The following is a 27,372-nucleotide window of genomic DNA, read 5'->3' on the forward strand; positions in this document are numbered from 1 at the left end:
ACACACACCACAGGGACTGTGCTGGACAATATACTGGAGTACAGAAATAAAATAATGTGAGTTCTATTTAGGTTTATATTTTATCTGAAAAAAAATAGAATTACTAACATTTAATATACAGTGAATTAAAATTGGACCGTTTATGCTGGTATAATTTACACATACACTTACACATAATTAGGGGTACATGTCGTCTTTTTTCTTACAGGAGATTGAATTTTAAGTTTAGAGACCAAAACTGCCTGGAAGAATGGAGCTGAGGATAAGCAGAATTCAGGATGAGTCCCCAAAGGGCCTTGTTGGAGAGGGTGAGGTAGAGTCAGGTGGGAGGGCGCTGGAGCCAGGGGGCCTTTGTCTTAGCCTGGGTCGGGCAAGGAGCCAAGGAGCCCAGCACAGAGCAGGGCCATGTCCAGCCTTCCACAGTGGCAATCTCCACAGCGAGCATCCTCTCTCGGCAAGCCCCTTCTTAGAGGTTGGTCACCAGGGAAAGGGTCCTACAGGGCTGTGGCTGGAATGCCTCGTGCCCATTTTCCCATCCACCGAAGCCCTGCTCCCTGCGCCTCTGCAGGAAGAATGCTGGGAGCCCGCAGCCGGTGACTCACAGCACACAGCCCATGGAAAGGGCCGGATGCTCACAACGACCTTTGGGGTTTGCCGTGCCGTCTGGTGCCCACGCCAGGAGGTATAGGGTATCAAGCCCCCGAGAGGCGCAGCAGGCCCTGAGGCTGCAGATGGCTATATAAGGCTGAGGCCACAGGGGGTGGCAGGGGCTGCCAGACCCCAGGCAATTTGGCTGGTCTCAGTGGTGACGTGAACATTTTCCCTGCGCTTCGGCAGTTATCCCCTCAAACTGAGACTGAATCATGTTCTCAAAACCTCAAGCCCAACAGGCACACGTAATGCCCAGACTCAAGAATAAAGAGAAGGGCTGACCCAGGCCCTCCTTTCATGGCAAAGAAACATTTGAGACAATGCAGAGGAAGCGGTCCCAGGAGAACTCCAGTCCCGGCTCTGCCACAAACCAACTCTGAGGCTGGGTCAGCTCCCCTCCTGGGGCCTCGGTTTCTGCATCTGTATTATGGGGACAGTGAGCACTGCCCTCCTACCTCGTGAAGTACTATGGACTCCCAGAGAAATGAGGTCTGGGAGAGTGGAGATGGGACCCAGGGAATGGCCCTTGTTCTTTGAAAAGGACAAAACCGGTCTCATTGAAAATTCGAGGTCTCAGTGACTTAGTGAATTTACTGCCAGATTGTCCCATCTCAGCCACTGCCAGGACACATGACTTCTGGGAAGTCACCAGTCTTTGCACATAGCTTGCCTAGATATGGCCCCTTCTGTTTCTCGTTCCCTTTTTTTTTTTTTTTGAGATGGAGTCTTGCTCTGTCACCCAGGCTGGAGTACAGTGGCATGATCTCTGCTCACTGCAATCTCCTTCTCTTGGGTTCAATCGATTCTCCTGCCTCAGCCTCCCAAGTAACTGGGATTACAGATGCCCACCACCACACCCGGCTAATTTTTTTGTATTTTTTAGTAGAGACGGAGGTTTCACCATGTTGGCCAGGCTGGTCTTGAACTCCTGACTTCAGGTGATCCACCCACCTCAGCCTCCCAAAGTACTGGAAGTACAGGCATGAGCCACTGCACCCAGCTGGCCATGGCTTTTCTAATCTAGAACATGCTGCACCTGATTTTCCCAGAGGCATCCTGAGAGGTGCTCCTCTATCCAGCAAAAGTGCCCAGGAGGACCGTGTCCCTCAGGAAAACTTGGACATGCGTCAAGTTAACCTTGAAAACTGGAGCAGCCCCAGAGAAGTAAGCTTAGAGCCCAGGGTTCTCTTACTGACCTTTTTCTTCCTTTGTCTCACTTTCCCTCTCTCTCTCTCAAGGATGGAGCAGCCTCGACCACGCAATCACTTGCAGAATTAAGTAGCCAAAAATCACCTCGTCTAGACAAACAGATTTTATGGGTCCAATTAATTTCTGCCAGTCAAAAATAGGCAGGCTTAATAAGGGGATATATATAGAATCTGCCAGCATCTGGCTCCCCAGGGGAGAAACCTCAGCTCTTATTTCATAGACGCTTAATTTCAAACAGAGTTCTGTTAACTTCCACTTCAGACCTGGCTTTCCTTCCTGACAGTGTCAAGGTGGACCAGGGCAGGGGGAGCAACGGACCACAAGAAGCCACTTAAGTCCCGTGCAGCCCGAGCCTCCCAGCCACCTCCTCCCAACCATCTAAGTCAGCTGGCGTGCGGTAGCTTCTTTGGGCCATGTCACCAGACAGTGGGGAGCTGCTGGAAGAGCAAGGTTAAAAAGCTCCAGAAAGTCCCACCTGTCCCTGTGTGCCAGATCCCGCCATCATCTGTTCTCTATCCCTCGGGATTGAAAGCCTTTCAGGGCTCTTGTGGGCTGTGGTGTCCCCTCCCACACAGTACCACTGTCCCTGGGGAGGGTTACTGTTCTTAGCCACTGTTAGTATATGGCCTGAGTAGAGAACTAGACCGGCACCCAAGGCCTAGAGGACCCCAGGTGTGCCAGAGTCACGTGCCTCAGACCCAGTGGGCAGGTCAGAATCTTGGGACACTTTGGGCCCCCGTGATGGGGCTGCTTTCTGCTGGGTGGGAGATGAGGCATAGAGGGCCCTGGGGAGCACTAAGGACAGGACCGGGGGACCCTCCAGTCTGAGGTAGAACTCTCCCCAGCATCAAGGGGGGTGAGTCCACAGCCACACCTCCAAGGTCACAGGCTTTTCCTCCAGGGCACGGCCACCGGGGCTTGGCCGGGCCAGGAAGGAGTGGCTGCTCACTTTTCCCTAGATACATACAAGTAAGTAAGTCAGGTGCATTAGCTCCTTAGGGCCGCCATAACGGATGATCACAACCTGGGTGGCTTAAAACAACAGAAACGCATTCCCTGAGTCCTGAAGGACGCAAGCCTGAATTGCAGCAGCACCAGGTCCACACTCCCTCCGCAGGCTCTAGGCGAGAATACTTCCTTGGCTCTTCCTGCTTCTGGTGGCCCCGGGCACTCCTTGGCTTGGGGTGGCATCTCTCCTAACTCTGCCTCTGTCTTCTCAGGTCTCTCTTCTCCTCCATGTCTCTCCTCTGTGTTTCCTCTTCAGGACACTTGGCATTGAATTTAGGGCCCACCCAGATAATCCAGGATGATCTCAACTCAAGAACCTTAACTTAGTTACATCTGCAAAGACACTTTCTCCAAAGAAGGTTGCAAAGGCATAGGCTCAAGGCAGGAGCCCCCGCTGCACGGCAGCTTCTGCCCACTGGCTGCCTTGTCCACTCTGGGGCACCAGCTTAAAGATTTCCCTATAAGATGAAGAATGAGGCCCCTTTCAGGTAATGATAGATGGTCAAGACTCTGTGGTTCCAGAAACATCATTCCTTTTTCAGAATGACTTCCATTACCACTCTCTTGTCATTTGACAAACTCATATTCATCCTTTAAGACCCAGCTCAAACATTGTCCCCTCCTCCAGGGATTTGCCTCCATCCCATTTGTTGCGGAGCCCGTGTGGTCTTCATCTCTGTACCTAAGCAAGGGCCTAGAATGGGCCACAGGTCCCATGACTTTATGCTGAAAGCCCAGCATCCCTCCCCTAGGGGGACAGTGGTCCCAGCCTGAGGATCTGCATGTGTTCACACCTCCAGGGTTCCCTCCCACCCTCCCCATCCAACTTCACTCCACACTGCCCACCAGGCTCCATCCTTGCCGGGAAGGAGTACCTCCCCCAATGTCTTTGCTCATCTTCTCTTCCTTCCCAGGCTGGTCGTGGGCGCCCCACTGGAAACCAATGGCCACCAGAAGACGGGAGACGTGTACAAGTGTCCAGTGATCCACGGGAACTGCACCAAACTCAACCTGGGTAACGTGGGCTGGTGGTCTCTTCACAATGAGGCCAACGGTTGTCTAACACAAGGCAGGCTCTGATGCACGCCCATGTCCACGGTCACACTGACTCCTTCCTGCTACCCCACGGGGTGACCCAGCTGATGTCACTGCCCCCACATTCCACATGAGGAAGCTGAGGCCAGGGAGAGGAGGCAACTTTCCCACAGCCACACAGCTTGCCAGGGGCCCACCAGGAATCAACCCAGGCCCTAGCTGTCCCAGGCCATTCCTCTTTCTGACTCAGCCACTGCCCTTCCACTCAAAGTTTTCTCTCCCAGGAGAAAGAAAAAGGACTTCTGGTCTTCTTCCTGATTTTGAACTAATAACAACAATAGCTAACATTCAGATATCTCAGATAATGTTCACCATGTGTGAGGCACATTTGGACTCATTTAATCCTCGCAACACCCATATGGGATTTAACCATTTAACAGTTGGGAAATGACAGCATACAGAGGTGAGGGGACCTGCCCGGGGTCACTCAGCTCACAAGCAGCAGGGCTTGGAGTCCAGTCCATGCAGGCTATGGCATCCCTTTAACCACCAAGCAACACTGTGCTTCGGAAGTGCAAGCCTTTCCTCCCTGAAGAGCTTTCAGGCATATTGTGGAACAGGGAGATGCTGCGAACAGCCCCCAGCCTCCGAAGCCCTCCTAAAATCTACTCGTGTGTGTTTGCATGCGTGTGTGTGTCTGCTTATGTGTGTGCAAACATGTGTATCCACTAAGCACACACGCCAGTCCACTAAAGTGCTCCCACTTGTCCTAAAGGTCAGACAGCGGCTGGACCATTGCTTGCTCTGCTCGCAGAAGGGAGAAAAAGCTGCATTTTGGCTGACAAGCTGCAATTCTAGGCTTTGCCCTGGAGGACTGGCCTTCCCTAGGACGAGGACCCTGGGCCTTCCTCCTTCGAGGAGGGGGGCCCCCATCCCAGAGCAGCGGGGTGGGGCTCCCTGAGAGATGGCGGATGGGAAGGGCAGCAGGATCTCATGGGAATGGCAGAGATTCAAGAGATAAGCTGATGGATGAAAAGGTCAGCATCCAAGAGAAAGCCCAAAGAACTCCCCAGGGCAGCCAGCTGTCTGTCACATGGTCCCGGAGGCTCCCGCTGTCCACATCTGCGTCAGCGCCATGGGTGGGAAGTTGAAAACCCAGCACAGCTGGGGCCCAGTGAGGAAATTGTGAGGAAATTGTCTAAGGGAAGAGGGTGCCTGGTGGGTGGCGTATGGTTCCAGGTCGTCAGCACCCTGAGAGCACAGGCTTCTGAAACTGGCCATGCTGGAGTCCCCTTCCAGCTGTACAGTTTCCTCGCCGTGTGTCCACGGGGAGTTCACATCCTCTCTCTGAGCCTCAGGTTACTCATGAGTAAAGCAAGGAGGCTGGAATCAACAACCCTTAGGATCCATTCTGGGTCTAATCTGTTCCCGAACTTTTAATGGGCACCTAGCATGTTCCAAACACTGTACTAGTTGTTAGGGATATGGCGGGAACAAGAGGCCAAGGGAGGGGAAGGTAATAGGGTAGGCAAATTAGGAAGCAGGATAATTTTAGGCAGGGATTAATGCTGTGCAATAAACCAGGTGCTGTAATAAGAGTGGCTAGGGGGCGGTGGAAGTGGAGAGGGATTTCTACCTTAGCAAGGTGGTTGGGGAAGGCCTCTCTGAGCAGGTAGTTTTTGAGAAGGTTATAGGTCGGGGTGGAGCACTCCAGACAAAGGAGGATCAAGTGCAAAAGACCTGAGGTAGGAACAAGTCTGCCCTGTTGGAGAAGATAAAGAAAGGCCATGTAGTTGGGACAGAGGCAATGAGGTTGAGGGGTGGTGGAAGACCGAGCCCTCTGCTCAGGGCCTCAGAAACCGAGAGAAGCTTCTGGTACAGGCAGGGACGTGGATTCGTGAACCAATCTTTTTTTTTTTCCTCTGTTGCAATGTGGACCCCATTTCTCTCCAGAGGGAGGAGGAGGCATAAAGCCATCAGACCCTGGAAAACATTTTTGAGCTGGGGCACAAGCCCAGGAGGCAGTGGGTAGCAAAGTGAGTTGGGACAGAGGAAAATTACTCTTCATTTGAGGTGTGGTTCTCTCTCTCCCACTGAGAAGAAAATGCATGGCAGAAAGAACATCTGTCAGTTTCGCCCCACAGTGGAAAATGCAAGGCTGGGAAACCCGAGTCCTGGGTTTTCCTACGGCCATTCCAGGCACTGGGCAACACGGTGCCAGGAATGTTCTTTCTTCTTTCTCCAGGGAAGGCTAAGTGGGTGTCAGTCATTCACACCTCAGTGGGAAAGACTCCACCACTGGCACTGTCCCTCCAACACCTGGATAAAGTCAGGGTTTTCAATGAGGGGCGGGGGCTGGGCGAGGTGACGTGATTCTCAAAGCCAGGCCCTGCGTGGGGAGAGGCTTGGGCCCAGGACCCTCACCCATACCTGCTGAGGAAGGCGTGAGTCTCTCCCACTCACAGAGGGGTAGGGCAAAGCAGGACTTGAACCTGAGTTTGTCTAACTGCAACACAGGGATCTTTCCTCCCCTGCCCCTCTGTCTCAGCCAGCTGCACAGTTTCACTACAAACATCAGTCCCAGGGGAGAGGGAGGAAAGAGAGAGGCAGGGTGGCGAGGGCTGAGCCCCTTAAATAATTGGAGGGCAGAATTCTAGCCAGAAGGGGCCGAGGGTTACCCAGTCCAGTGGAGCATGGAGCTGCCCCTCTAGTTCCCACTGCCACCATGATGCCATCAGATGGGAAAAAACACAGGACTCAGGATGAAACGTCACATGGTTTGGGCTAAAGATCTTGCTCTTTAATTTCCCAGCATGTAACCTTGTGGCAGTAACTAACCCTCTCTACACCTCGATGTTCTCATCTGTAAAATGGAAATGATGACCCCGGGTCTCCCAGGACCATGAGGAGTCCTGAAAGGGCAGGTGTGCGCGGTGCTTTGTAGATGATAAAGCATCTCAGAAACACCGGGGCTTTACTGTTATTTTCTCTCGTGCCTGTTTGGACAGACAAAAGAGAAATCAAGCCCAGTCATTCTTAGCACAGTCAAGAAGGGCAGATTTCAAAGGAGCCTTGCTTCAAACTGAGGAAAATCAAAAAGGCAAAACAACAAACACAGCTGCCTCCACCCTCCAGTGCACGAAACAGTCCGTGTCTGACAAGCTGGGCTCTGCCAGCGGCCCACCCCCAGACTCCCGCACCAGCTGGCCTTCCTGACCTGTGTGTCCTGGGAGCCAGGCCGACTCTTCACACTTCCAGTCACTGACACAGCGCAATACAACCCATTCTTACTTGAGGCCTCCTTAGAAATTATTCCTCCCATTGCTTGAGTCTGGAAGTTGGAGATTGCAGTGAGCCGTGATGGTGCCACTCCACTCTAGCCTGGGTGACACAGTGAGACCCTGCCTCAAAAAAAAAGAAAAGAGGCCGGGCGCGGTGGCTCAAGCCTGTAATCCCAGCACTTTGGGAGGCCGAGACGGGCGGATCACGAGGTCAGGAGATCGAGACCATCCTGGCTAACCCGGTGAAACCCCGTCTCTACTAAAAAGTACAAAAAACCAGCCGGGCGAGGTGGCGGGCGCCTGTAGTCCCAGCTACTCGGGAGGCTGAGGCAGGAGAATGGCATAAACCCGGGAGGCGGAGCTTGTAGTGAGCTGAGATCTGGCCACTGCACTCCAGCCTGGGCGACAGAGCGAGACTCTGTCTCCAAAAAAAAAAAAAAAAAAAAAAGAAAAGAAAAGAAAGGGGAGAGAAAGGAAAAGAAAAGAAAAAGGAAAAGAAAAGAAAAGAAAAAAGAAATTACTCCTCCCCCAGGCAGGGAAGCCATCCAGAGCTGTTCACACTGCAGGTTAGGGCTGGCACACTCTAGCTCCCCAGCCTCTCCCACTACCTCTTCCCGTACACATGTGTGTGCGTGCACACACATACTAACACACTTCTAGGGAATTCAGACTCACTTCCCTTCCTTCAATGGCCTCCAGGATGATCTGGTAAAACCTTAAGCGATGCAATTTTTTTTTTTTATTCTAATCTGCCACTGAGCCGACCCTCTCCCTACTCCCAGCTGGCTGATAACCCGGCTCCTACGCACCTCTCGTGGCAGCCACCTTCAGAATGGCGTTCCTAGGCAAGGCCTGGTAGCTCTGGAAGGCTCTTGTTGAGTTGACTGTCTGTTACCCATGAGAGGGAGCTCTCTCAGCTGTCGCATGTTGGTTGTTCAGATGAGCAGAGAAGCGGGCGTGGAAAGAGTTGGGCACAGGACTGGTTATGTGTGGATGGGGGTCGACTTGGAGGAAAGCGTGGCAGGGGAACTGCACAGAAGAAGCCAGCCCAGGTGGGATGCCATGGCATGTTTGGGGGCACACGGGGGAGTGGGGCTCCAGTCGGATGGCTGGAGGAGGAAAAGCTGTGGGCTAGGAGATGGAAGGCTTGGTGAGTGCTTACTGTGTGACCTTGGGCAGGTCGTTTTGCCTCTCTGAGACTCAGTTTTCTCATCTCACAGGTAGTTGTGAGGAAGTCCTGAAAGTACATCTGGGGAAGACCTTTTGTAAACCCTGAGAGCCAGAGGTCCCCAGGGCCAGGGAGAATCGGGGAGGCACCTCGGGTGACCAGACCAGCAGCAGGCTCTGGGCAGAGGGCGGGCAGGAGGGGACTGCAAGCTGAGCTTCTCCCCCCACCCCAGGAAGGGTCACCCTGTCCAACGTGTCCGAGCGGAAGGACAACATGCGCCTCGGCCTTAGTCTCGCCACCAACCCCAAGGACAACAGCTTCCTGGTAAGAGCCACCTGCCACTGCTTGCGGTCAGGAGAGGTGGGGGTGGAGGTGGGGAGGGGTGGAGCGTCTCCTTACACACCCTCATGTACATACTGTACACCCACTCTCCCCCACTCCATCCAAGCTGCCTGGCCCTGCACACTCCAGGAAGCAGCTCCCCCACCAGCTCCCTGCTTACGCCATTCTGGGTGGCGGGACCCTGGGTGTTTTGGCAGGGACAGTCCAGGCAGAAGACACAATTGAGCCCTGTTATGTGCATACCCCGAGGGAGGGAGGAACAGCCAGAAAACAGACAAGAAAAAATACAGATAGCCAACAAGTCTGATGGGGGACTGTCCCTTCCCTTGGGGAGCTAGTTGTCTGGGCTGGAGGTCAAATCTCTGCTCTAAGCTGGAAAAAAGAAGCAGGCTGCACCACATACCCAAAGAAGACTTGGAAGGGATGCCTTAAATAAGTAAACACAGATTTACTACAGCCAAGGGAAGGGCTACAGAGCGACAAGCCGTCTCAACTATCCAGGATTAGATGAAGAAGGCTGGAGGAGGCTTCTGTTTTGTTTTTAAAGAGACAGGCCTTCGCAAGGAAGAAAGAAAAGGGGATGTCTGGGTTGAGGTGGTAGAAACATTCATTCATTTAAACAACGATGTTTCTGAGCACTTACCATAGTATGCGCTAAGCCCAGTGCTGGTCACTGCGATTCAGCAGTGAATAGAGACCCTGCCCTGCTGGAGCTTACACTCTGGTGGAAAGAGAGGCGACAAGCAAATGAGTAATGTCTAACAGGATGCTGGGGGACAGACAGCAGCAGGCCCTGCTTACAGGTCTCTATTCTGTGCCCAGGCAAGCACGTGTGGGTTCTGCACACAGTAGCGAGTGTGGGTGGCATGAGGGATTGGCACTGCCTGCTCCTTGCCACCACCTTGGAGTGGTGCCTTGAGTATGGGCAATGCTTGGGGTTCAAACAGGATCCTTCTGAGACTGATGGTTCCTAGAAACAGTTGCAAGAGAGGATTTCAGAGAAAATTTACCCCAGAAAGCCCAGTACAAATTACTGCCCATTTTTAGATGGGGGTGCTTGTGTCAGTCTTTGTTCTTGTGTATTTCTGCTGACAAATGAGACATCTGGGGCATGAATCACAAGACAAATTAGATCAGAAAAATAAGACAAAAAGATAAGAAGATGACTGGGATGCAAGGGGACTTGAGTACACAGTGGCTCTGCCAGGGAAAGTCATGAGGTGCCTTGATGTATATTTAGCCCATAGCCCTTCATTAGCCATAACCAGGGGCAAAGCAGGACCCCTGGCCCTATCCACACACATATCCATCAGGGGCTTTGTCTCTACTCCCTTTTCCCTCTCAGCCTTCTTGTCACATTTCTTCTTCACAAGGTGGTATGAAGGTCTGAGAGGAATGGTGTGATATATTCTCTGGGGCCTCTGTGAGTAGGTTAATCCTTGGTTTATAAATAGTCACATATTCATTGAATCACTCATCAGTCCATTCCCCCCTCAACAATTCATTCCTCCATTCATTTATCCAACCATCCATGCATTCATCTACCCATCTGTCTACACATCCATCTCCCATGCAATCATCCATCTTTCCATTTATTCCTTCCTGCATCCATCCATCAACCTCCATCATCTATCTATCATTCATCCACCCATCAATTCATCATCCATCCATCCATCAACCATTCATCATCCATCCGTCTTTCATCCACTTATTCATTCATCATCCATTCATCCATCATCCATCCACTTATCCATTCATCTATCTATCCATCCACCCATTCATCCATCCATCCATTATAATTCATCCACCCATTCATACATCATCTATCCATCATCCATCCACTTATCCGTCCATCATCTATCCAACCATCATTCATTCACCCATTCATCTATCATCTATCCACTATCCATCATCCATCCATTATCCATTCATCTATCTGTCCATCCATCCACATCTATCCATCATCCTTCCATCCATCTTCCATCCATTTATCCATCCATCCATTCATCATCCATCTATCCATCATTCGTCCATCCAACTACCATCGACTTATCCATCCATCATCTGTCTATCCATCCACTTATCCATCCACCCATCTGTCCATTCTTTATTCCCGACCACCCCCCCCCCAACTTCCAAACATTACGTAGAGCAGCTTCAACAAAGTACACACATAAAACATAACCTTTAAGGTCTGGGCTTAAAAATAAAGTAATTAAAGAAGGGGATTGGAAGTAGAATACTTACTCCCCTAAACCAAAGGAAATTACAGCACAAAATTAGCTCTGGGTTTCCTGATAGCAATGGAAGCATGGAGCTGAGCTTTCATGTTTAATGACTCTGAGAAGAACTCATCACTCGGTCCTTCAATGGGGACTGACATCACTGTTTTTGGTAGAACATTTCACAGAAAGAATACAGACATTCTTCTCTTCCCCTGCCCCGATATGAGCCATGGCATGTTTTTGGGACCCAGTCCTAGAACTTTGCCCAGGAAGGCCCTTCAGGCGACCTCTCAGACAGAGGAGTTATTCTAGTGACCCTTGAAGGGTTCACACCCACGAATGAAAAGGCTTCCCCAGATCCTGTGTGATGGATGGGTGAGTGGGGTGGACAGGTAGCGTGAGGAAGTATCATATTCCTAAATGATGAAATGGAGAACGGGGCCTTGAAAAAACAATGAAAGAGACTCCAAGATTAGTTTTTTCTCCATTAGACCTGAAACCAAAGGAACTCGTACACATTGCAGCAAGAGAGAGTTCAGTTAGACCCAAAGAAGACCCCTCACCCCCTCACCCCTCAGATAGGAGAAGTCTGTCTTGGGTTATGGAGGATGGGACTGGGCTTCAGGCCATTGGACCCGGATCCTCTCTGAGGCCCCTCGCTGACTAGGGGTCTGCACTGTCCTCCCCAGGCCTGCAGCCCCCTCTGGTCTCACGAGTGTGGGAGCTCCTACTACACCACAGGGATGTGTTCAAGAGTCAACTCCAACTTCAGGTTCTCCAAGACCGTGGCCCCAGCTCTCCAAAGTAAGTGGTTTCAAATCTGCAACCTCAAGCTGAGCAGTGGATGGTCCAGAGAGACTTGGGCCCTGAGCACCACAACCTGTGGCTAGAAAGCAGCATTTGGACTCTAGCCCTGCCCCGCCCCAGCTCTCCGAATGACCTGGAATGTATCACTCCATCTCTCTGGGCCTCTGTGGGAGTCATAATCCTGGCCTCCCTCTCCCAAGTGTGATAGTGAGGAACAAATGAGCTAAGGTTTCAAAGACAGTCCCGGCCTCAAGGGAGGCTCACTGTAGAAACCCTGGGTATATAGGAGGTTACCTGGTGAGCACATGCAGCAGACAAGCTGTGCACTGCACAATTCTGGGGGAATTGTTCGCTTAGACTACCATGTGAATGGCGCCTCCTGATGTTGCACAATGCAGCAGCCCTGTAGGTGAAGGAACAGGGAGAACAGAAATCTCCTTGGTAATAGTTCCACCAAACTAGTGCTCCTGGACAGCAGGGAGTTCTGTCCAGTTCGTCCAGAGCCTCATGGAACGTAAAACCTCTTGTTCATTGCCCACCCACCAAGAAAATCGGGGGAATTACTGCTCAGACCCTGCCTCCCACAAGCCCAGACTTCTTGGCTCTGAGCCTCACTGTTTCCTCTGCACTAAATACCATCACCCAAGCAGCTGCTGCCTGTTTTATGGAGGGTTTGGGAATTAGCACCTCTGGCTTGCCGGCAGCTGCCCTCCAGACAACAGGGCCCAGTCAGTGGGGCCTGGGGAAGGGAGTAGGAGGAAGCATCAATCCAGTAGGGGCAGAAAGGTGGTCCTCCTGAGGGACAAGGAGACGTGGATTCTATTTACACAAAATGACAGAGGAAATGGCAGAGCCACAGCACAGGAGGAGGCCTGAGGTCAGGGTACGTGAGGGGTCCACTGGGAAATGTCACCACCTCTAGAGCTAGTCCCTCCAGGCCAAGATGTGACCATCCTACGGTCCCTGAACCTCATGTGGTGGAGGCCTCCTCACCTGGCTGACCAGCAGCTTTGCTCTGAAGCTTATCAAATGCAGATTCCAGGGCACCCCCACGTAGGTCCTAATTCAGTAGGAGTATGTGCATGCGTGTGTGCATGCGTGCATGTGAGTGTGTGTGTTTTTAAGCTCCCCAAAGGAGTGTTCAGTCATGTTTAGGAAGCCCTCAAGCCAGTTTGTTCCCAAGGTGTCTTAAAAAGAAAAATTTGAAATTGTAATAAAGAAATCAGCAATAATAAATACATTATAATAATAAAGCTGGCTTAAAAATAAAAATAAAGATAACCTGTTAAAAGATTATTAACTCCTCCAAATCAAGGCATTTCTGTCTTGGTCACCCCCACTGCCGCCTGCACCATGCAGAGCTCCAGCACATAGCCGGCGCTCAGTCCACGTGTGTAGAGCCAAACTAAACCAGAAAAGGACAAATGTATGAGGCTCTGCCAGGCCAAGAGTATCACGCTGTACACAGTACACAGATGGGACAAGAAGTGGCGGAGCATTCAAGTTGCCCAAATGCTTCTAAAATGCTCTGCTAAACACAAAGCCTGCAACAGGCGTCCCAACCCAAAGCCACCCCCACCTTCCTCTGTCTGCTCAGCACTGACTTCGACATAGTGCCTCTTCGAAATGCAAGAATTACTGGAACAGTTAACACACAAAAGGTTCATGCAGCATTGTTATAAAGTGGATTTTATAACAGTATAAAAACTCGCCAATAAAAATGAGCAGATGCCCAGACGCAGAGTGTATGCAATATTTCAAAGTAACTCCAACAGCTGACAAACAGAAATAAATTACTTAGATTTTAAAAGAGGAGGGGGTTTTTTTACGTTTGTTATGGCCAATGTTTTGTTAATTTTCTTTGATGATTTTCATCATTCCTTTTAATTTGGTTTTTTTGTTTATTTGTTTGTTTTGTTTTGTTTTTGAGGCAGAGTCTCACTCTGTCACCCAGGCTGGAGTGTAGTGGCCCGATCTTGACTCACTGCAACCTCTGCCTCCTGGGTTCAAGCAATTCTCATGTTTCAGACTCCTGAGTAGCTGGGATTACAGGTGTGCATCTTGACTCCTGGCTAATCTTTGTGTTATTAGTAGAGAAGGGGTTTTGCCGTGTTGGCAAGGCTGGTCTCGAACTCCTGACCTCAGGTGATCTACCCTCTTCGGACTCCCAAAGTGCTAGGATTACAGGTGTGAGCCACCACTCCCAGCCTAATTTAGTATTAATATTACAAGAGCATGAAGCAACCTTTATATTCAGAGGCAGAGATAATGGCATGAGAGCTTGACCTGATGATATCAGTACCATATTAACTCAGTGGTTTCCTTAAAAAAAAAAAAAAAAAAAGTGAAACCATGATCAGCTCAGATTTACTGAGCATTTGCTTTGTGCTTGGCCCTTTAGAAGCATCTTCTCATGAGTTTTTCTAGGCAACTCTTTACTATCATTGTGCCTGTTTTACAGAAGAGAAAACTGAGGCTGAGCAGTTTCGTGACTGGCCCTAGGTCACACAGCTAAGGAGTGCCAAAGCCAGGAGTCAGTGTGATGCCACATCCCACATTTCTAGCCATGACATCATATTTCCCTCCTAAAAGAAGAAATCCATTCATTAGGGCTGTGAGTGGTAAATGCCGCCTGCTCATCACAGCAAAACAAACGATAACAAGGTACTGATTTGAGCAATGCTGGCTGCCTCAGAAGCATTGGCCAATTGGTGGTGGTCAGTCCCTGATTAGGAATAGAGGTGATCAGGCTTAATTTAAGCTTTGTTCAAACAGCCAGCAGAGTGGTGGGACATAGCCAGGACTTCCTGGGCTCATTCACGTTGCCCAGATAAATGTCCAGCCCAGGGACAGCTTCCCAGCCCAGGGAATCACACACGTGGAGCAGAGTCATTCATTTGTCCTTTGAACAATCGTCCAGAGTATCAGAGACTCGCAGACACTGCTCCTTGGGTAGCCATAACCATGTCCCCACTTCCCAGGGTGCCAGACCTACATGGACATCGTCATTGTCCTGGATGGCTCCAACAGCATCTACCCCTGGGTGGAGGTTCAGCACTTCCTCATCAACATCCTGAAGAAGTTTTACATCGGCCCAGGGCAGATCCAGGTGAGCATCTCTTGGGCCCTCTTCTGAACAGGGCCACCCAAACCGATGGCAGGTGCTGCCTTAGGTCTAGGCGAGATCTGCGTGTGCACAAAGGAGGTGTAGGTAAGAGGACAGAGGTCGTAGGGCCAGCCGGCACCAGGGCGCTGCAGCTCAGGACACTCTTCTCCAGTGCAGCACATCAAATGACAGTTTGGGGGAGGGCTCATTCACGGGTCAGACACAACACACCACCTATGAAGACTTAGACAAGCTAAAAAGTGAGAAGGAAGGTGGGAATGGTTGAGTGGATGCTAGAGCCCTGTTGAGTGAGGCACAGAGGAGAATTAGACATATAGATCGTGGAGGGAAGATGGCAGGAGAGGAGGTAAGGGCTGCTAGGTTCATATATCTGAAATGCTGCCTGGCTAAAGCAGAGGTAGATTCATTCCCTTTTATTCTGCCTGAGTGAGGACTAATGACTAGAAGTTATTAGATGGCAGATTTCAAGTCAATCTAAGAAATTATTTGCAACAATTAGGGCTGTTAAAAAGGGAGTGGACTTTCTCATGAAGTAATGAGTTCCCCACCACCAGAAGATCATCCTTTAGGGTATCATGGGTGAAAATCCAGCATTAGAAGGGCACATGTGCCAAATAAACTCTGTGGGCTCATCCAATAGGAACGTTTCATCGTTCTATTCCTACCATAGGTCTTGAAGCTTTTTGTTTATTTTGAAGCTATTAATATTGTCATTATTTTATCATCCATGGGGACAAAAGAACCTCTTCTCTAACAAGTTTTAAGGAACCTCAGTTTTGGAGTTTGGTAAACACTGTGACCTTCCACCCACACTGTTCGTAATATTTTGTACTTAGATTCTCTGCTCCGCTTTTGTTTTCCTAAGAAAGAAGCATAATTGTTGGGCCTTTCTTTCAATCACAAAGTCTCCATTCTCTATATGCACCCCTTCTTGTGCCATCAAGCTGTCCATTCATTCCCAGAACTTTGCAGAACCTACTTCCCTTTGGCTGTGGTTACTTTCTTGCAAAGGTCCTCAGCCCTCCTGCCTCCTGAATTATCACACAGAAACTCCCGGGGATCCTCACTCTCAAATTCTAAGTTTCAGGGGATCAAAATGTTCTGTTGCCCTCTCCTCTACCTTGCAGGTTGGAGTTGTGCAGTATGGAGAAGATGTGGTGCATGAGTTTCACCTCAATGACTACAGGTCTGTAAAAGATGTGGTGGAAGCTGCCAGCCACATTGAGCAGAGAGGAGGAACAGAGACCCGGACAGCATTTGGCATCGAATTTGCACGGTAAAAAAAAAAAAGTAGAAGAATTATAGTTATCTATTGCCATGTAACACACTACCACAAAATTTAGTACCTTGAGACAATAATTTCTTAATTCCTCAAAATTCTGGGGTTTGGCTGGGCTCAGCTGGTTGGTTTTCTCTTGGGTCCTCTCAGGTGGTTGCAGTCTGGTGTCACCTGGATCTGCTGTCATCTAAAGGTTCTCACGTGACTGGCAGTTGTTGCTGGCTGTTGGCTGAGAGCTCAGCTGGGACTGGTGGCCTGAGCACCCACATGTGGCCATGTGGCTTGGTTTCCTTGTGGCATGGCAACTGGAGTTTTAGAGAGAGCATCCCAAGAGTGAGCTTTCCAAGAGACCCAGGCAGGACCTGGGAGACTGCCTGTAACCTGGTCTCGAAGTCCCAGAATATGACTTCTGCCACATCCTATTAGTTGGGCAAGTGACTGAGCCTAGCCCAGATTCAAGGGGAAGGGAATTTGGTTCTGCCTTGATGGATGAATAGTGAGGTCATTTTGCAGAAGAGCATTTAGGATGGGGGATATTGTTGCAGCCAACTTTGAAAAATAGCTTCTGCCACAGACACTCTATAAGAAGTAGGTTCTGTGAGGGTGGGGTCTTCTTATGGAGAGTTAGTCATCAATGGAGTAGAAAGAACGCAGTCAAATCTGACACCTGAGACTGTAGAGTAGTGAGGCTGATTCCTTAAAAATCACACCAGAACTTGGCCAGGCGTGTGGCTCACACCTGTAATCCTAGCACTTTGGGAGGCCAGGGCAGGCAGATTGCCTGAGCTCAGGAGTTTGAGACCAGCCTGGGCAACATGGTAAAACCCCATCTCTACTAAAATACACACAAAAAAATTAGCCAGGCATGGTGGCATGCATCTGTAGTCCAGCTACTTGGGAAGCTGAGGCAGGAGAATTGCTTAAACCCAGGAGGCGGAGGTTGCAGTGAACCAAGATGGTGCCACTGCACTCCAGCCTGGTGACAGAGCGAGACTCTGCCTCAAAAAAATAAAAAATAAAATAAAATAAAATCACACCAGAACTCACTCATCCAGATAAATGTTATCCCTAGATGTTGTCCGTGCAAAGTCTGCATGCTTATTCCAGTAATGTTGTTGCTCAAAACATGGTGGTCATCCCCCCACTGAAATTAGCCAATTTTAAAGGCAATGCCACAGATCTCTTGAGCTAAGACCTAAACTCATAAGATGACTGTGTCAAAGGCATTTAGATTTTAAATATCTAAATGTTACACCTATAAATACGAGTTCTGCTACATTTGTTGAGACCACAGACCTGTTACCTTATGATCCCACCTTATGTAGGGTTAGCTGATGTGTTTTTAAAAAATCCACAATGTAAGAGCTATTGAGGCCAGGTGCAGTGGCTCAGACCTGTAATCTCAGCAGTTTGGGAGGCTGAGGTGGGAGGATTACTTGAGCCCATAAGTTTGAGACCAGCCTAGGCAAAACCATGAGCCCTCGTCTCTACTAAAAAAATACAAAAATTAGCCAGGCATGGTGGTGCATGCTTGTAGTCCTAACTATTCAGGAGGCTGAAGTGGGAGAATCACTTGAGCCCAGGAAGCAAAGGCTACAGTGAGCCAAGATCACACCACTGCACTTCACCTAGGCAACAGAGCCAGACCCTATCTCAAAAAAAAAAAGAAAGAAAAGAAAAAAAGAACTATTCAGTAGTATCGTGATTTCATGTGCTCAAAAGATTAAGATTTTTCCAACCTCATAACTCTTTACAATTAAGTCATTGCTCAACTAGCGTGTTTCTGTTTGCTGATAAAACTCACTCAAGCTTTTCCTAAAGGAGCATTTCTCCATGTGAAGGTGGCTCTCTTATTCATCCTCACAAGGAATGGTCCATTTTTCTGCTTTTGTTTTGCCTTTTTCGGGGTGAGACCTGAGACTCCAGCAGGCCCTTGTGAAATGACTGGGGCAAGGAAGGCAGCCCATAACCACCAGCACTCACTTTCTCAGTGTGAAGCTAACTGACTCATACAGGAATAAAACCCACTATTTGGACCTGACTTTACAACTCACCAACCTCAGGTCAATTATTTGTGTGTGACTCACCAGGTAGTTTGAACCATCCCTGACTCATGAGCACTGCTGAGGTTGCAATCTTCACCTCAAATGAAGGTCGAAATTCTGATCTTCCCAACTTGCCAAATTCAAGTCCCAAACTACAGCTGGTGCCTTTTAAGGTGAAAGGTTTTCTGTCCTCACTCAGTTTATTCTTAATGCATTTATTTTTCCTACGCTCCTTCGAAAGGGCAAAGATTCAGGCCATGAACATGAGGGCTTATAAAGATATCGATAACCTGTGGGTCCTGGCTGTGGCAGCTCACAGTCTGATGGGAGGGCTGTGACAAGTGTTCACCCTAACCCTGACTCAGTGAGGATGAGAGAGGGAGAGGCCCCCATGGAGGGGCCAAGGAGAACTGCCAGGAGGAGGCGGCACTGCACCTGTCCTAGGAAGACCCTGGGATTCCAACAAAAACAGGTGAACAGAAGATGTGCCACACAAGACATTCCACCCTGATGCCAGCAGAGGAGAGGGAAAGTCAAGGAACATTTGCATTCAGAGATGCACTCTTCTTGACCACAGCAAGGGGTTCATGTTGGTGGGAAGTGAGCCATGTAAAGATGGTGAGAGTGATGATGTTGTAGTTAAAACCAGCATGGGTGGCCATAGCAGGTTCTTGAGTAGTAGAGTGTAATCACCAGATATACACGTTAAGAAAATGAGCCTGGCAGCTATGTACAGCAGGGAAGTGGAGAGGGCCCCTGAACAACGTGGTGTGATTCTACCTTTGGCCACATAACACTTTATTGAGCATCTACTATGTGCCTCTCACTATTTTAGGCACCAGGGCTAGATCAGTGAACAACATAGGTACAAATACTGTGCCCTCGTGAGCCGACATTCTAGAGAGAGAGGCAGACAATAAACAAATAAATAAATAACATAGCATAGTAGAAGGAGATGAAAGTTATGGGGAGAATGAAGTGTGGTAGGGGGAGTGGAGCAGTTGCAGAGGGCAGGTACAGAATCAGCATGAACAGGGCGGTGAGGAAAGGCTTCCCTGACGGATGACCTTTGACTGGAGATTTGAAAGGAGTTGAGGGAGTTGTTGGCAAGCAGATGGCTGGGAGGGAACAGCTCAAAGGTTTGGTGTGCCTGAGGACTCCAGACCATCGAAGAGTCCAGTGTAGGTGGGGGTGAGTAAGCAGGACCAGAGGCTAAGAGAGGAAATGGGCCAGATTTCAGAGGGCTTAGGGAGCTGTTGTCAGAACCTGGGCTTTCCCCGAGAGAAAGAGGAACCTGTGCAGGTTTTGAGCAGAAACAAGTTATGACGTGGCCTCAATCTCCATGGGCCACTCTGGTTTCTAGGCCCATGGAGCCTGTTGTTAGTATACAGCTCTCACTGCTCTCAAGGAATGTATAATCTAATTTACAAATGAACAAATCCAAGTCCCTTTCCCAGTGCAAAATCACAATTTAAAATCTGATGATTCATGCTGATATTCACACGATTACAGATTCATATGACATTCACACTATTCCACTCTATGGAAATATGATCCTGACATTTTTCTTGGCTCCATATATAATAAAACATGTTTTGCTCCTGCCATGCTTTTTTGCAGGGCATTTTATTCCTGGGCCTGGCCCTTCCATGCAGTCACAGAAGCATCTAGAATCTCCCTGGAAAAAATAGCAGAGTTCTCCTGCTACTGGGTTGAGCTTGAGCTCAAAATCTGCTCTCGTCATGTGGCACATGCTTCTGCAGGCTTCAGTCCACAGCACATACTAAAATTAGTGGGTTTTTTAAGGCAACATATCCAGCATATTGGAGCACTGCTAAGAGAATGGCGGATGTTTTTTCTCTTTGCTGGTAGTTTGAAGATGTTCTAAACTAATTTATTTCAGCTTTTGCAAATTCCTCAACTCCTAAATCATATGCATCCGTTCCTCAGTGTGCTACGTAAGAAGAGATACCTGCGATACCAAAGCCATGTGGCTCTTTAACCTGTCACTACAGAGCTTAAATCTGTGGCCTGTCCTGCCTTGCTGTGGGTCAGACTCATGAGGAATAACCTCAGAGTCTAAGAGTTTAACATTTATTTTTAGATCCTTATTGGCAAATTATAACTTCTGGGCCAGACTCCTCAGTGAGACCATGTCTATACCCCTCAGAACCTCATGGTCTGAAGGAGGGCAGGCCACAGGGACACTAAAAGCCAATGGTGATTTGGGAGCCAGTTTTTCACACTTCGTAGCCCGATGGCCCGCTACAAGAGCCTGTCTGCCAGGTTGACGGTCGAGGTGCCAGCCCTGCTGTCCCCTGGGCTGGATTGCCTGATAGGTGGGCTGAGCTCATGCTCCGGATACTGAAAACAAAATAAAAAGTGAGAAAGAGAAATATTTGTCATGGATTTGATATTTAATGTTTCCCAAAATAGAATCAAAGCAATCCTTGTGAGGAAGCCAGAGCTCTGTCAGGCCTCATCGCACGTATTTTATGGGTCAGTGTTGTCTGGATGCCGAGTCACACTGGCACATCCTGTTTTCAGTACGAAGAAAAGTGAGTCTCAGCTCTGGATGCTCACCAGAACGTTATAAAATACTGGTGCCAGCCCGGCACGGTGGCTCACAGCTGTAATCCCAGCACTTTGGGAGGCAAAGGCGGGCGGATCACTTGAGGCCAGGAGTTCGAGACCAGACTGGCCAACATGGCAAAACCCCATCTCTATTAAAAATACAAAAATTAGCCAAGCGTGGTGGCACAGGCCTCTAATCCCAGCTACTTAGGAGACTGAGGCACAAGAATCGCTTGAACCTGGGAGGAAGAGGTTGCAGTGAGCTGAGATTGTGCCACTGCACTCTAGCCTGGGCAACAGAGGGAAACTCTGTCTCAATTAAAAATAAATAAACAAATAAAAATACTAATATCCAGGCCACCATCCCAGAGATTCCAATTTCAGGGGTCTGGCTAAGGCCGGGCATCAACAGTTTTTGTTTGTCTGTTTGTTTGTTTGTTTTGAGACAGAGTCTTACTGTCACCCAGGCTGGAGTTCAGTAGCGTGATCTCGGCTCACTGCAACCTCCGCCTCCCAGGTTCAAGCAATTTTAATCCTCAGCCTCCCGAGTATTTGGGATTACAGTCGCATGCCAACACACCCGGCTAAGTTTTGTATTTCTAGTAGAGGCAGGGTTTTGCCATGTTAGTCAGGCTGGTCTCGAACTCCCGACCTCAGATCATCCGCTCACCTTGGGCTCCCAAAGTGCTAGGATTACAGGCGTGAGCAACCACACCTGGCCAACAGGTTTTAAAGCCTCGCTCCACAAGATGCCAGTGAGCAGCTGGAGTTGTGAACCACTGACTTAATGCCTCTAAAGGTTGTCACCTGCCCTGAACTCCCCTCCCAGGTCCACCTCATCCCTTTGGCCTGCCCAAAACAGCAAGGTCAGAACTCCAAAGGAGCTTTTCAACATTTCATTTAAAGACAACAGATCTAAGAACCTTCTGAGCAGCTGGTGAAAGAGTAGCTGTGGCCATCTCAATCCAGCTACTTTTTTGGTTCGAGGTCCTGGCACCTGTTGGGTTGCCCAAGGGGCACTTAGTCCTGGTTTCTGTGGCCGCCCCTCTGCAGGAGCATCAGGGGCTGCCCCAATCCCACTTCTTTCTCATGACCCTGCCCCTGCGCTTGGCTTCCAGCTCAGAGGCTTTCCAGAAGGGCGGAAGGAAAGGGGCCAAGAAAGTGATGATTGTCATCACAGATGGAGAGTCCCACGACAGCCCAGACCTGGAGAAGGTGATCCAGCAAAGCGAGAGAGACAATGTAACAAGATATGCGGTGGCCGTAAGTCCTGGCCCGCCCAAGGGCTGCTGATGGTCTCTTAGAGGCTTTGCCATCAAACCCCCGGGGACTCCAAGGGACTAGTTCCAGGCAGTATCACAAGTGTCCAGGCCCTCAAAAGAGGCTCCCATTTCATCTTCTAAACAACAAGTTGAGAATCTTTCTGCACTGCTCTGGCCTATCCACAAAAGCTGTGGGTTTGGGTTGCCCCGCTATCCATTGCCAGGGAGGGTCTGGAACCTCAGAAAACTAGAACACACCTCCAAACCTCTCAGCTCCCAGACCCTAGCTTAGCACAAAGGCTTTATCTTGTGCCTAAAGGAGAGTCCATTCCGCACGCAAATGGCATCACGAGGAACTCTCATGGCTACCGGCCCTGGCTCCAGCCCACCCTGGGGTCCCCGGGGTCTAGGCCGTGTGGTGTATGGGAATGTCTGTGCTATGTTCTGGTTTGTGGTTCCTGCCCCTGTTCCCTGGCAGGTCCTGGGCTACTACAACCGCAGGGGCATCAATCCAGAAACTTTTCTAAATGAAATCAAATACATCGCCAGTGACCCCGATGACAAGCACTTCTTCAATGTCACTGATGAGGCTGCCTTGAAGGACATTGTCGATGCCCTGGGGGACAGAATCTTCAGCCTGGAAGGTGAGCAATGCATGCTAAGAGGGGATCCACTCTCTCCTGGGCTTATATCAGGTAAACTCCACAGAGCACAACCCAATCCCATAAAACGGAATGGCTTAGCAAAAGTCTTCCATAAAAATAAATGCCAGGCCAGGCGTGGTGACTCACGCCTGTAATCCCAGCACTTTGGGAGGACAAGATGAGTGAATTGCTTCAGTTCAGGAGTTCAAGACCAGCTTGAGCAACAAGGCAAAACCTCATCTCTTCAAAAAAAATTTACAAAAATTAGCTAGGTGTGGTGGTGTGTGCCTGTAGTCCTAGCTACTCGGGAAGCTGAGGTGGGAGGATCACTTGAGCCTGGGAGGTTGAGGTTGCAGTGAGCTGAGATCATGCCACTGCACTCCAGCCTGGGCAACAGAGCCAGACCCTGTCCCCAAAAATAAATAAGTCATAAATTCCAACAACTGAGTATTACTCCGTGCCGGACGTGAGGCTGTGCGTTTTATGAACAATGCTGAAACGTTACTTTGCTAATGCTGTCATTTTTACCACTGGGAGAACTGAAACTCAAAGGAGTTCAGAGACCTGCCAAAGATCTCACAGCTTGGGACGGTGGTGGGCTTTGAACTAGGTTGCCAAATTTCGCAAAAATAAAATACAGTGGGTGTGGTAGGCTTAGGTTAAAACTTATTTGTTGCCTGAAATTCAGTTTTAATTGGGCATCCTATGTTGCATCAGGCAACCCCAGCTTGTACCTAGCAGAGTCTGACTCCATATCCTGAAACCCTTAATCCCTATATACCAACTGCTTCCACTCCACCAAAAGCATTTTTTATTTTTGGCAGAGTCCTTCAGATTGCCTCGCTCCTCATGATTTAAGCTCCATTTTTGATTTGATGTGCACGAATTTCATTTCCACCATTGCTATAGTGGGCCCTTCCAATATCGGGCTTTGGGCATATGGGAGGATTATAAAAAGAAATAGAAGGCCATGTAAAGCCTGAGAAGTCTGCAGTGCATTGGAAATGACGAGCCACAGACACATGAAAAGAGACTAAAATGGCCCTCGTAAACAAGGGCAGATGAATATAAAGTATGGACGTGAGCTTTGACACCCACTTCAGAACTCAAATATCCAAATCTGTGTATTTCTCCTCAAAATGGTCGCCTTGGATGATGAGAACATTGGTTCCAATGATGTGTTCAGGGAGCCCCTCCGTGGGGAGAGGCTTTCAGCACTCATGGGATTTCTTACGCAAATCTGCAGTGGCGACAGACCTCCCTCTGAGGGTGGATTTGATGTTTGAGGTCCATCCAAAGGCATCTGGAACCAAAGCTAGTGAATAAAAGGAATGAACAAAGTGGGAAATTCCATTTCTTGCCAAAAACGCACACTATTTCTGTGCACTTTTGCTTGCTTTCCCCCCAATTTTAGCAGTCTTACAGTATGCATGCCCTGTAATATAATTTGTCCCGAGCCCTTTTCAGAAGTGGGCTACCAGTAACAACCCACACGGGCACCTGGAAGGTGTGTGGTGCTCCCCACCGCACAGAGTGCTGGGGAGGGCTGAGGAGGCTGGCACCCTACTGGCCTCAGCTTCAGAGCCCCCCTTGAAAGAGAGCCCCACCTCCTAATGATGCCCCAAGGAAGCAGGAGCTGTGGGTTGAGCGGCAGCTCTGTCTGGAGCTAAGCGATTGGGCATGGAGCTGACATCTCTCTGTCATTCTGTTGTAGGCACCAACAAGAACGAGACCTCCTTTGGGCTGGAGATGTCACAGACAGGCTTTTCCTCGCACGTGGTGGAGGTACTCGGTGGAGGTCCCCGCAGAGAGCCCCGCCTCTGTCTCTCAGGGCATGCACTTTCCCTTTCTAGCTCTCTAGATCTGCCATCCACCTTCACAGATGGGCTGGCTCTTCTCGCTTTCTCTCTTTCTTAGGGTCTCTCGGCCTCCCATCTTCTGTGGGCTGGAAGAGGGGAATCGAGGTCTTCCACCTATTTATATCGTCTTAAGCCCTCTTTAGAAGTGAATGGACTACAGTTAATAATCCCATAATTTCACCTGTGAGGTGCGGGGTGCACCTTCCCATTCAGTCCAGAGAGCCTTGTGCAAAATCTAGGGCAGGTGGCAAAGCCAATGGCACGTGCCTCGGATAGTTCCAGTGCCCGAGGAGGCCTGCACACGCCAGGGCTTGTCCCCATGTCAGTGTTGGGAGGGTATCCTGATGTTCCAGCTGTGCTCTGGCATGTGACTCACGGGCACCCCCACTGTGCGGGTGCTGTGTCAGATTGCAGAGGTCCTGCGGGAGGGCTGGCCCACAGAGAGAGGGGTGTGGTGTCACAAGCAACATGTGACAGCTGGGGCTCTGCATCACTCCCCCTCTGTGTGCTTGTGTGCTTCACCTGGTGCTGCTTCATAAGAAGGGGCTGGAGCCTCCCGGGATTGCAAGGGGTACAGAAGAACCCATGTCTGTGAATATGCTTAATGTGCTGTAGAGTCCTGCCCAGGATTGCCACGTGGGAAAACATACCAACTACGTCTGTCAGTATCGATACGTGCTCCCGTGGGTGTGCTTTGCACAGCCAGGTGCATGTGCGTGCATGTGCGTGTGTGCGTGTGTGTGTTCTGCCTGGGCTGGCACTGTGAGAGTGTACTTATTCCTCCTAATTTACCAGAGAAAGCCCGTTAGTGCATCCTAGTTATATGTCATTGTCATCCTCCCGTTGCCCTCTCCTAACTCCTCGGTGAGGCGAATAGGGGAGGATTCCTTGTTCGTAGTTTACACATAAAGAATTGGAGGCATGAGAAGGTTAAGTGACCTGCTGGAGTAAAATTCGTGAGAAAAATATTAGTCTCATGCTCTTTCCTCTAGACCAAGCAGCTGTTCCGTGAGAGGGAATCTCCGGGGGTCTGAGTCAGAACTTCCAAACTGGAGGGGAGGGGGACACATGCCTGACATGCAGCCGGCAGATGGACGGACATGCCACTCACACTCAGACTTTTCTGAGCTGCATCTGGACAGTTTCATGCCCACTGTCTTGAGTAACAGCAAGATGTAAATGTAGCTGCCCTGTCCTAATAACAGCCCTGTTACATGTGCACAGCGGTTTAAACTTTCCCAGGAAATTCCTGCACCTCATTTCATGCCAGAACAGCCCTACAAGGATGGCAGGTGATGATAGTTATCCCGTTTTAGGTGGCTGGATCAGCCACTCTTTTCAGTGCCTTCTCTGTGCTGGGTCCTGAGCCTGATGCCAGGAGAATCAGAGGCGGGAGTCCGGCCCTCCAGGTGCTCAGAGTCCCAGGGTAAAGAGCCCAGCACAGAGAGGTGAGAGCATCGGTTCACATGGGGGCCGGCAGAGTCACGTGCTCTGGCAGGACCAGTCCTGGTCTCCAGACTCTGAGGTCAGAGCTGATTAGAGAATGCAACAAGGAAATGCAATTTAATTAAATCTAACAAGCATTTGTTAAATGCCACTAAAGTGCCAAAAGGACCCAGAAATGATTCTTGCCACCAGGAGTCAACTTGCAAACAATCCTGAATGGCATTTCTTAGCTTTGAGAGTATGATGAAAGAAACTATAGATGCCTCCTAGGTAAAAGTGTACAACACCTGAAGGCCCCCCATCCGAAGATCCCCTGTGAAGACCCCCTGCTCAATGCGGGGGATGGGGGGAGACATGGTCATGCCTAATGTTAACCAAAGCAATGTGATCAGGGTAGTACAGAAGGAAGGGCCTCTGCTCAAAGAAGGGATGGTCAGGGAAAGATCCGGGAGGGCTTGGCACTCGAGCAGCCCCTAAAGGACACAGATCTCAGCAGTCCTGGGTAGCAGTAAGCAGGAGAATAGAGGGCATTGTGGACACACACTGTGCGACATTCTGGCACAGCTCAGAGATCAGCCCTGGTGTTGCGTACAGAAGAGAAAATGAATGTCCCAGTGTTTCCTTTGTCCATTCTACAGACTTTTTTTTAGTATCTTCATGTGTGTCAGGCTCTGTACCAGGTACATTAAAGAAACATTTCAGCTGACAGCTGTTCATAGCCTAGCTGGGGAGAAAAACTCTTAAATAATTTCACTGTCCTGCTTCTAAAATCATGATCTGTGTATGTCTAGGAATCGTGGAATCTAAAAAGAAGAGAACATTAAGATGGGCTTCAGGGACTCAGGGAAGCTTGAGCGGAGCCTTGAAAGTGGCCCAAGCAATTCAGTGTTGAGCAAGGTGATCCTTGCAGGATCAACAGGTTCCCCAGCTTCCAGAGTGGGGAGACCCAGGAGCTCACAGCCCCAGCACGTGACTTCGGTCAAGTCAAGGTCATGACTGTCATGTGCAAGCCCTTGCACACATGCTCAACTTCTCTGTTCCCCAGGCAGAGGGGCCCAGCTTGCCTCTCCCATATGCCCTAGTTCTTCCATCACCCCTGACATTTTCATCTAATTGGACTTTAAAAGAGACGACAATCACATTTGAATCTGAGACTCTTTAGTATTAAAAACGAAAGCAAAAAAACCTTTCAAATGCACAGGAATGGTGCAAGCATGATGGGCTGACTGGCGCTGTGACTGGCCACTGGGTGGCTATTTTAGAGCACAGAGGTCTTTCAGTGCCAGGCCGCTGATGCCACCATGATAGGCCACAGCCATCCTGTCCCCAGGAGTCCAGCTCCTCAGCTCTGAGGGTCAGTTAGGCCTCCCTGGGGATCAGGGAGCAATGTGTGTGTCCACAATGCTATTG

At 49.6% G+C, this 27,372-nt stretch overlaps 1 protein-coding gene across 1 annotated transcript in view; it reads left to right on the forward strand.

Annotated features, from left to right (window-relative positions):
* The window catches only part of LOC105487976 (integrin subunit alpha 11), a 132,587-nt gene that overhangs the window by 61,555 nt on the left and 43,660 nt on the right, over positions 1-27,372 (forward strand). The window contains exons 3-10 of the mRNA XM_011751628.2: positions 3,783-3,883; positions 8,585-8,676; positions 11,609-11,723; positions 14,708-14,835; positions 15,981-16,129; positions 21,870-22,014; positions 22,492-22,657; positions 24,372-24,442. Of these exons, the coding sequence (XP_011749930.2) occupies positions 3,783-3,883; positions 8,585-8,676; positions 11,609-11,723; positions 14,708-14,835; positions 15,981-16,129; positions 21,870-22,014; positions 22,492-22,657; positions 24,372-24,442 (967 nt within the window). The remainder of the gene's footprint in view (positions 1-3,782; positions 3,884-8,584; positions 8,677-11,608; positions 11,724-14,707; positions 14,836-15,980; positions 16,130-21,869; positions 22,015-22,491; positions 22,658-24,371; positions 24,443-27,372) is intronic.

The sequence above is a fragment of the Macaca nemestrina genome, chromosome 7, assembly GCF_043159975.1.
Source record: "Macaca nemestrina isolate mMacNem1 chromosome 7, mMacNem.hap1, whole genome shotgun sequence".
Classification (NCBI taxonomy): Eukaryota; Metazoa; Chordata; class Mammalia; order Primates; family Cercopithecidae; genus Macaca; species Macaca nemestrina.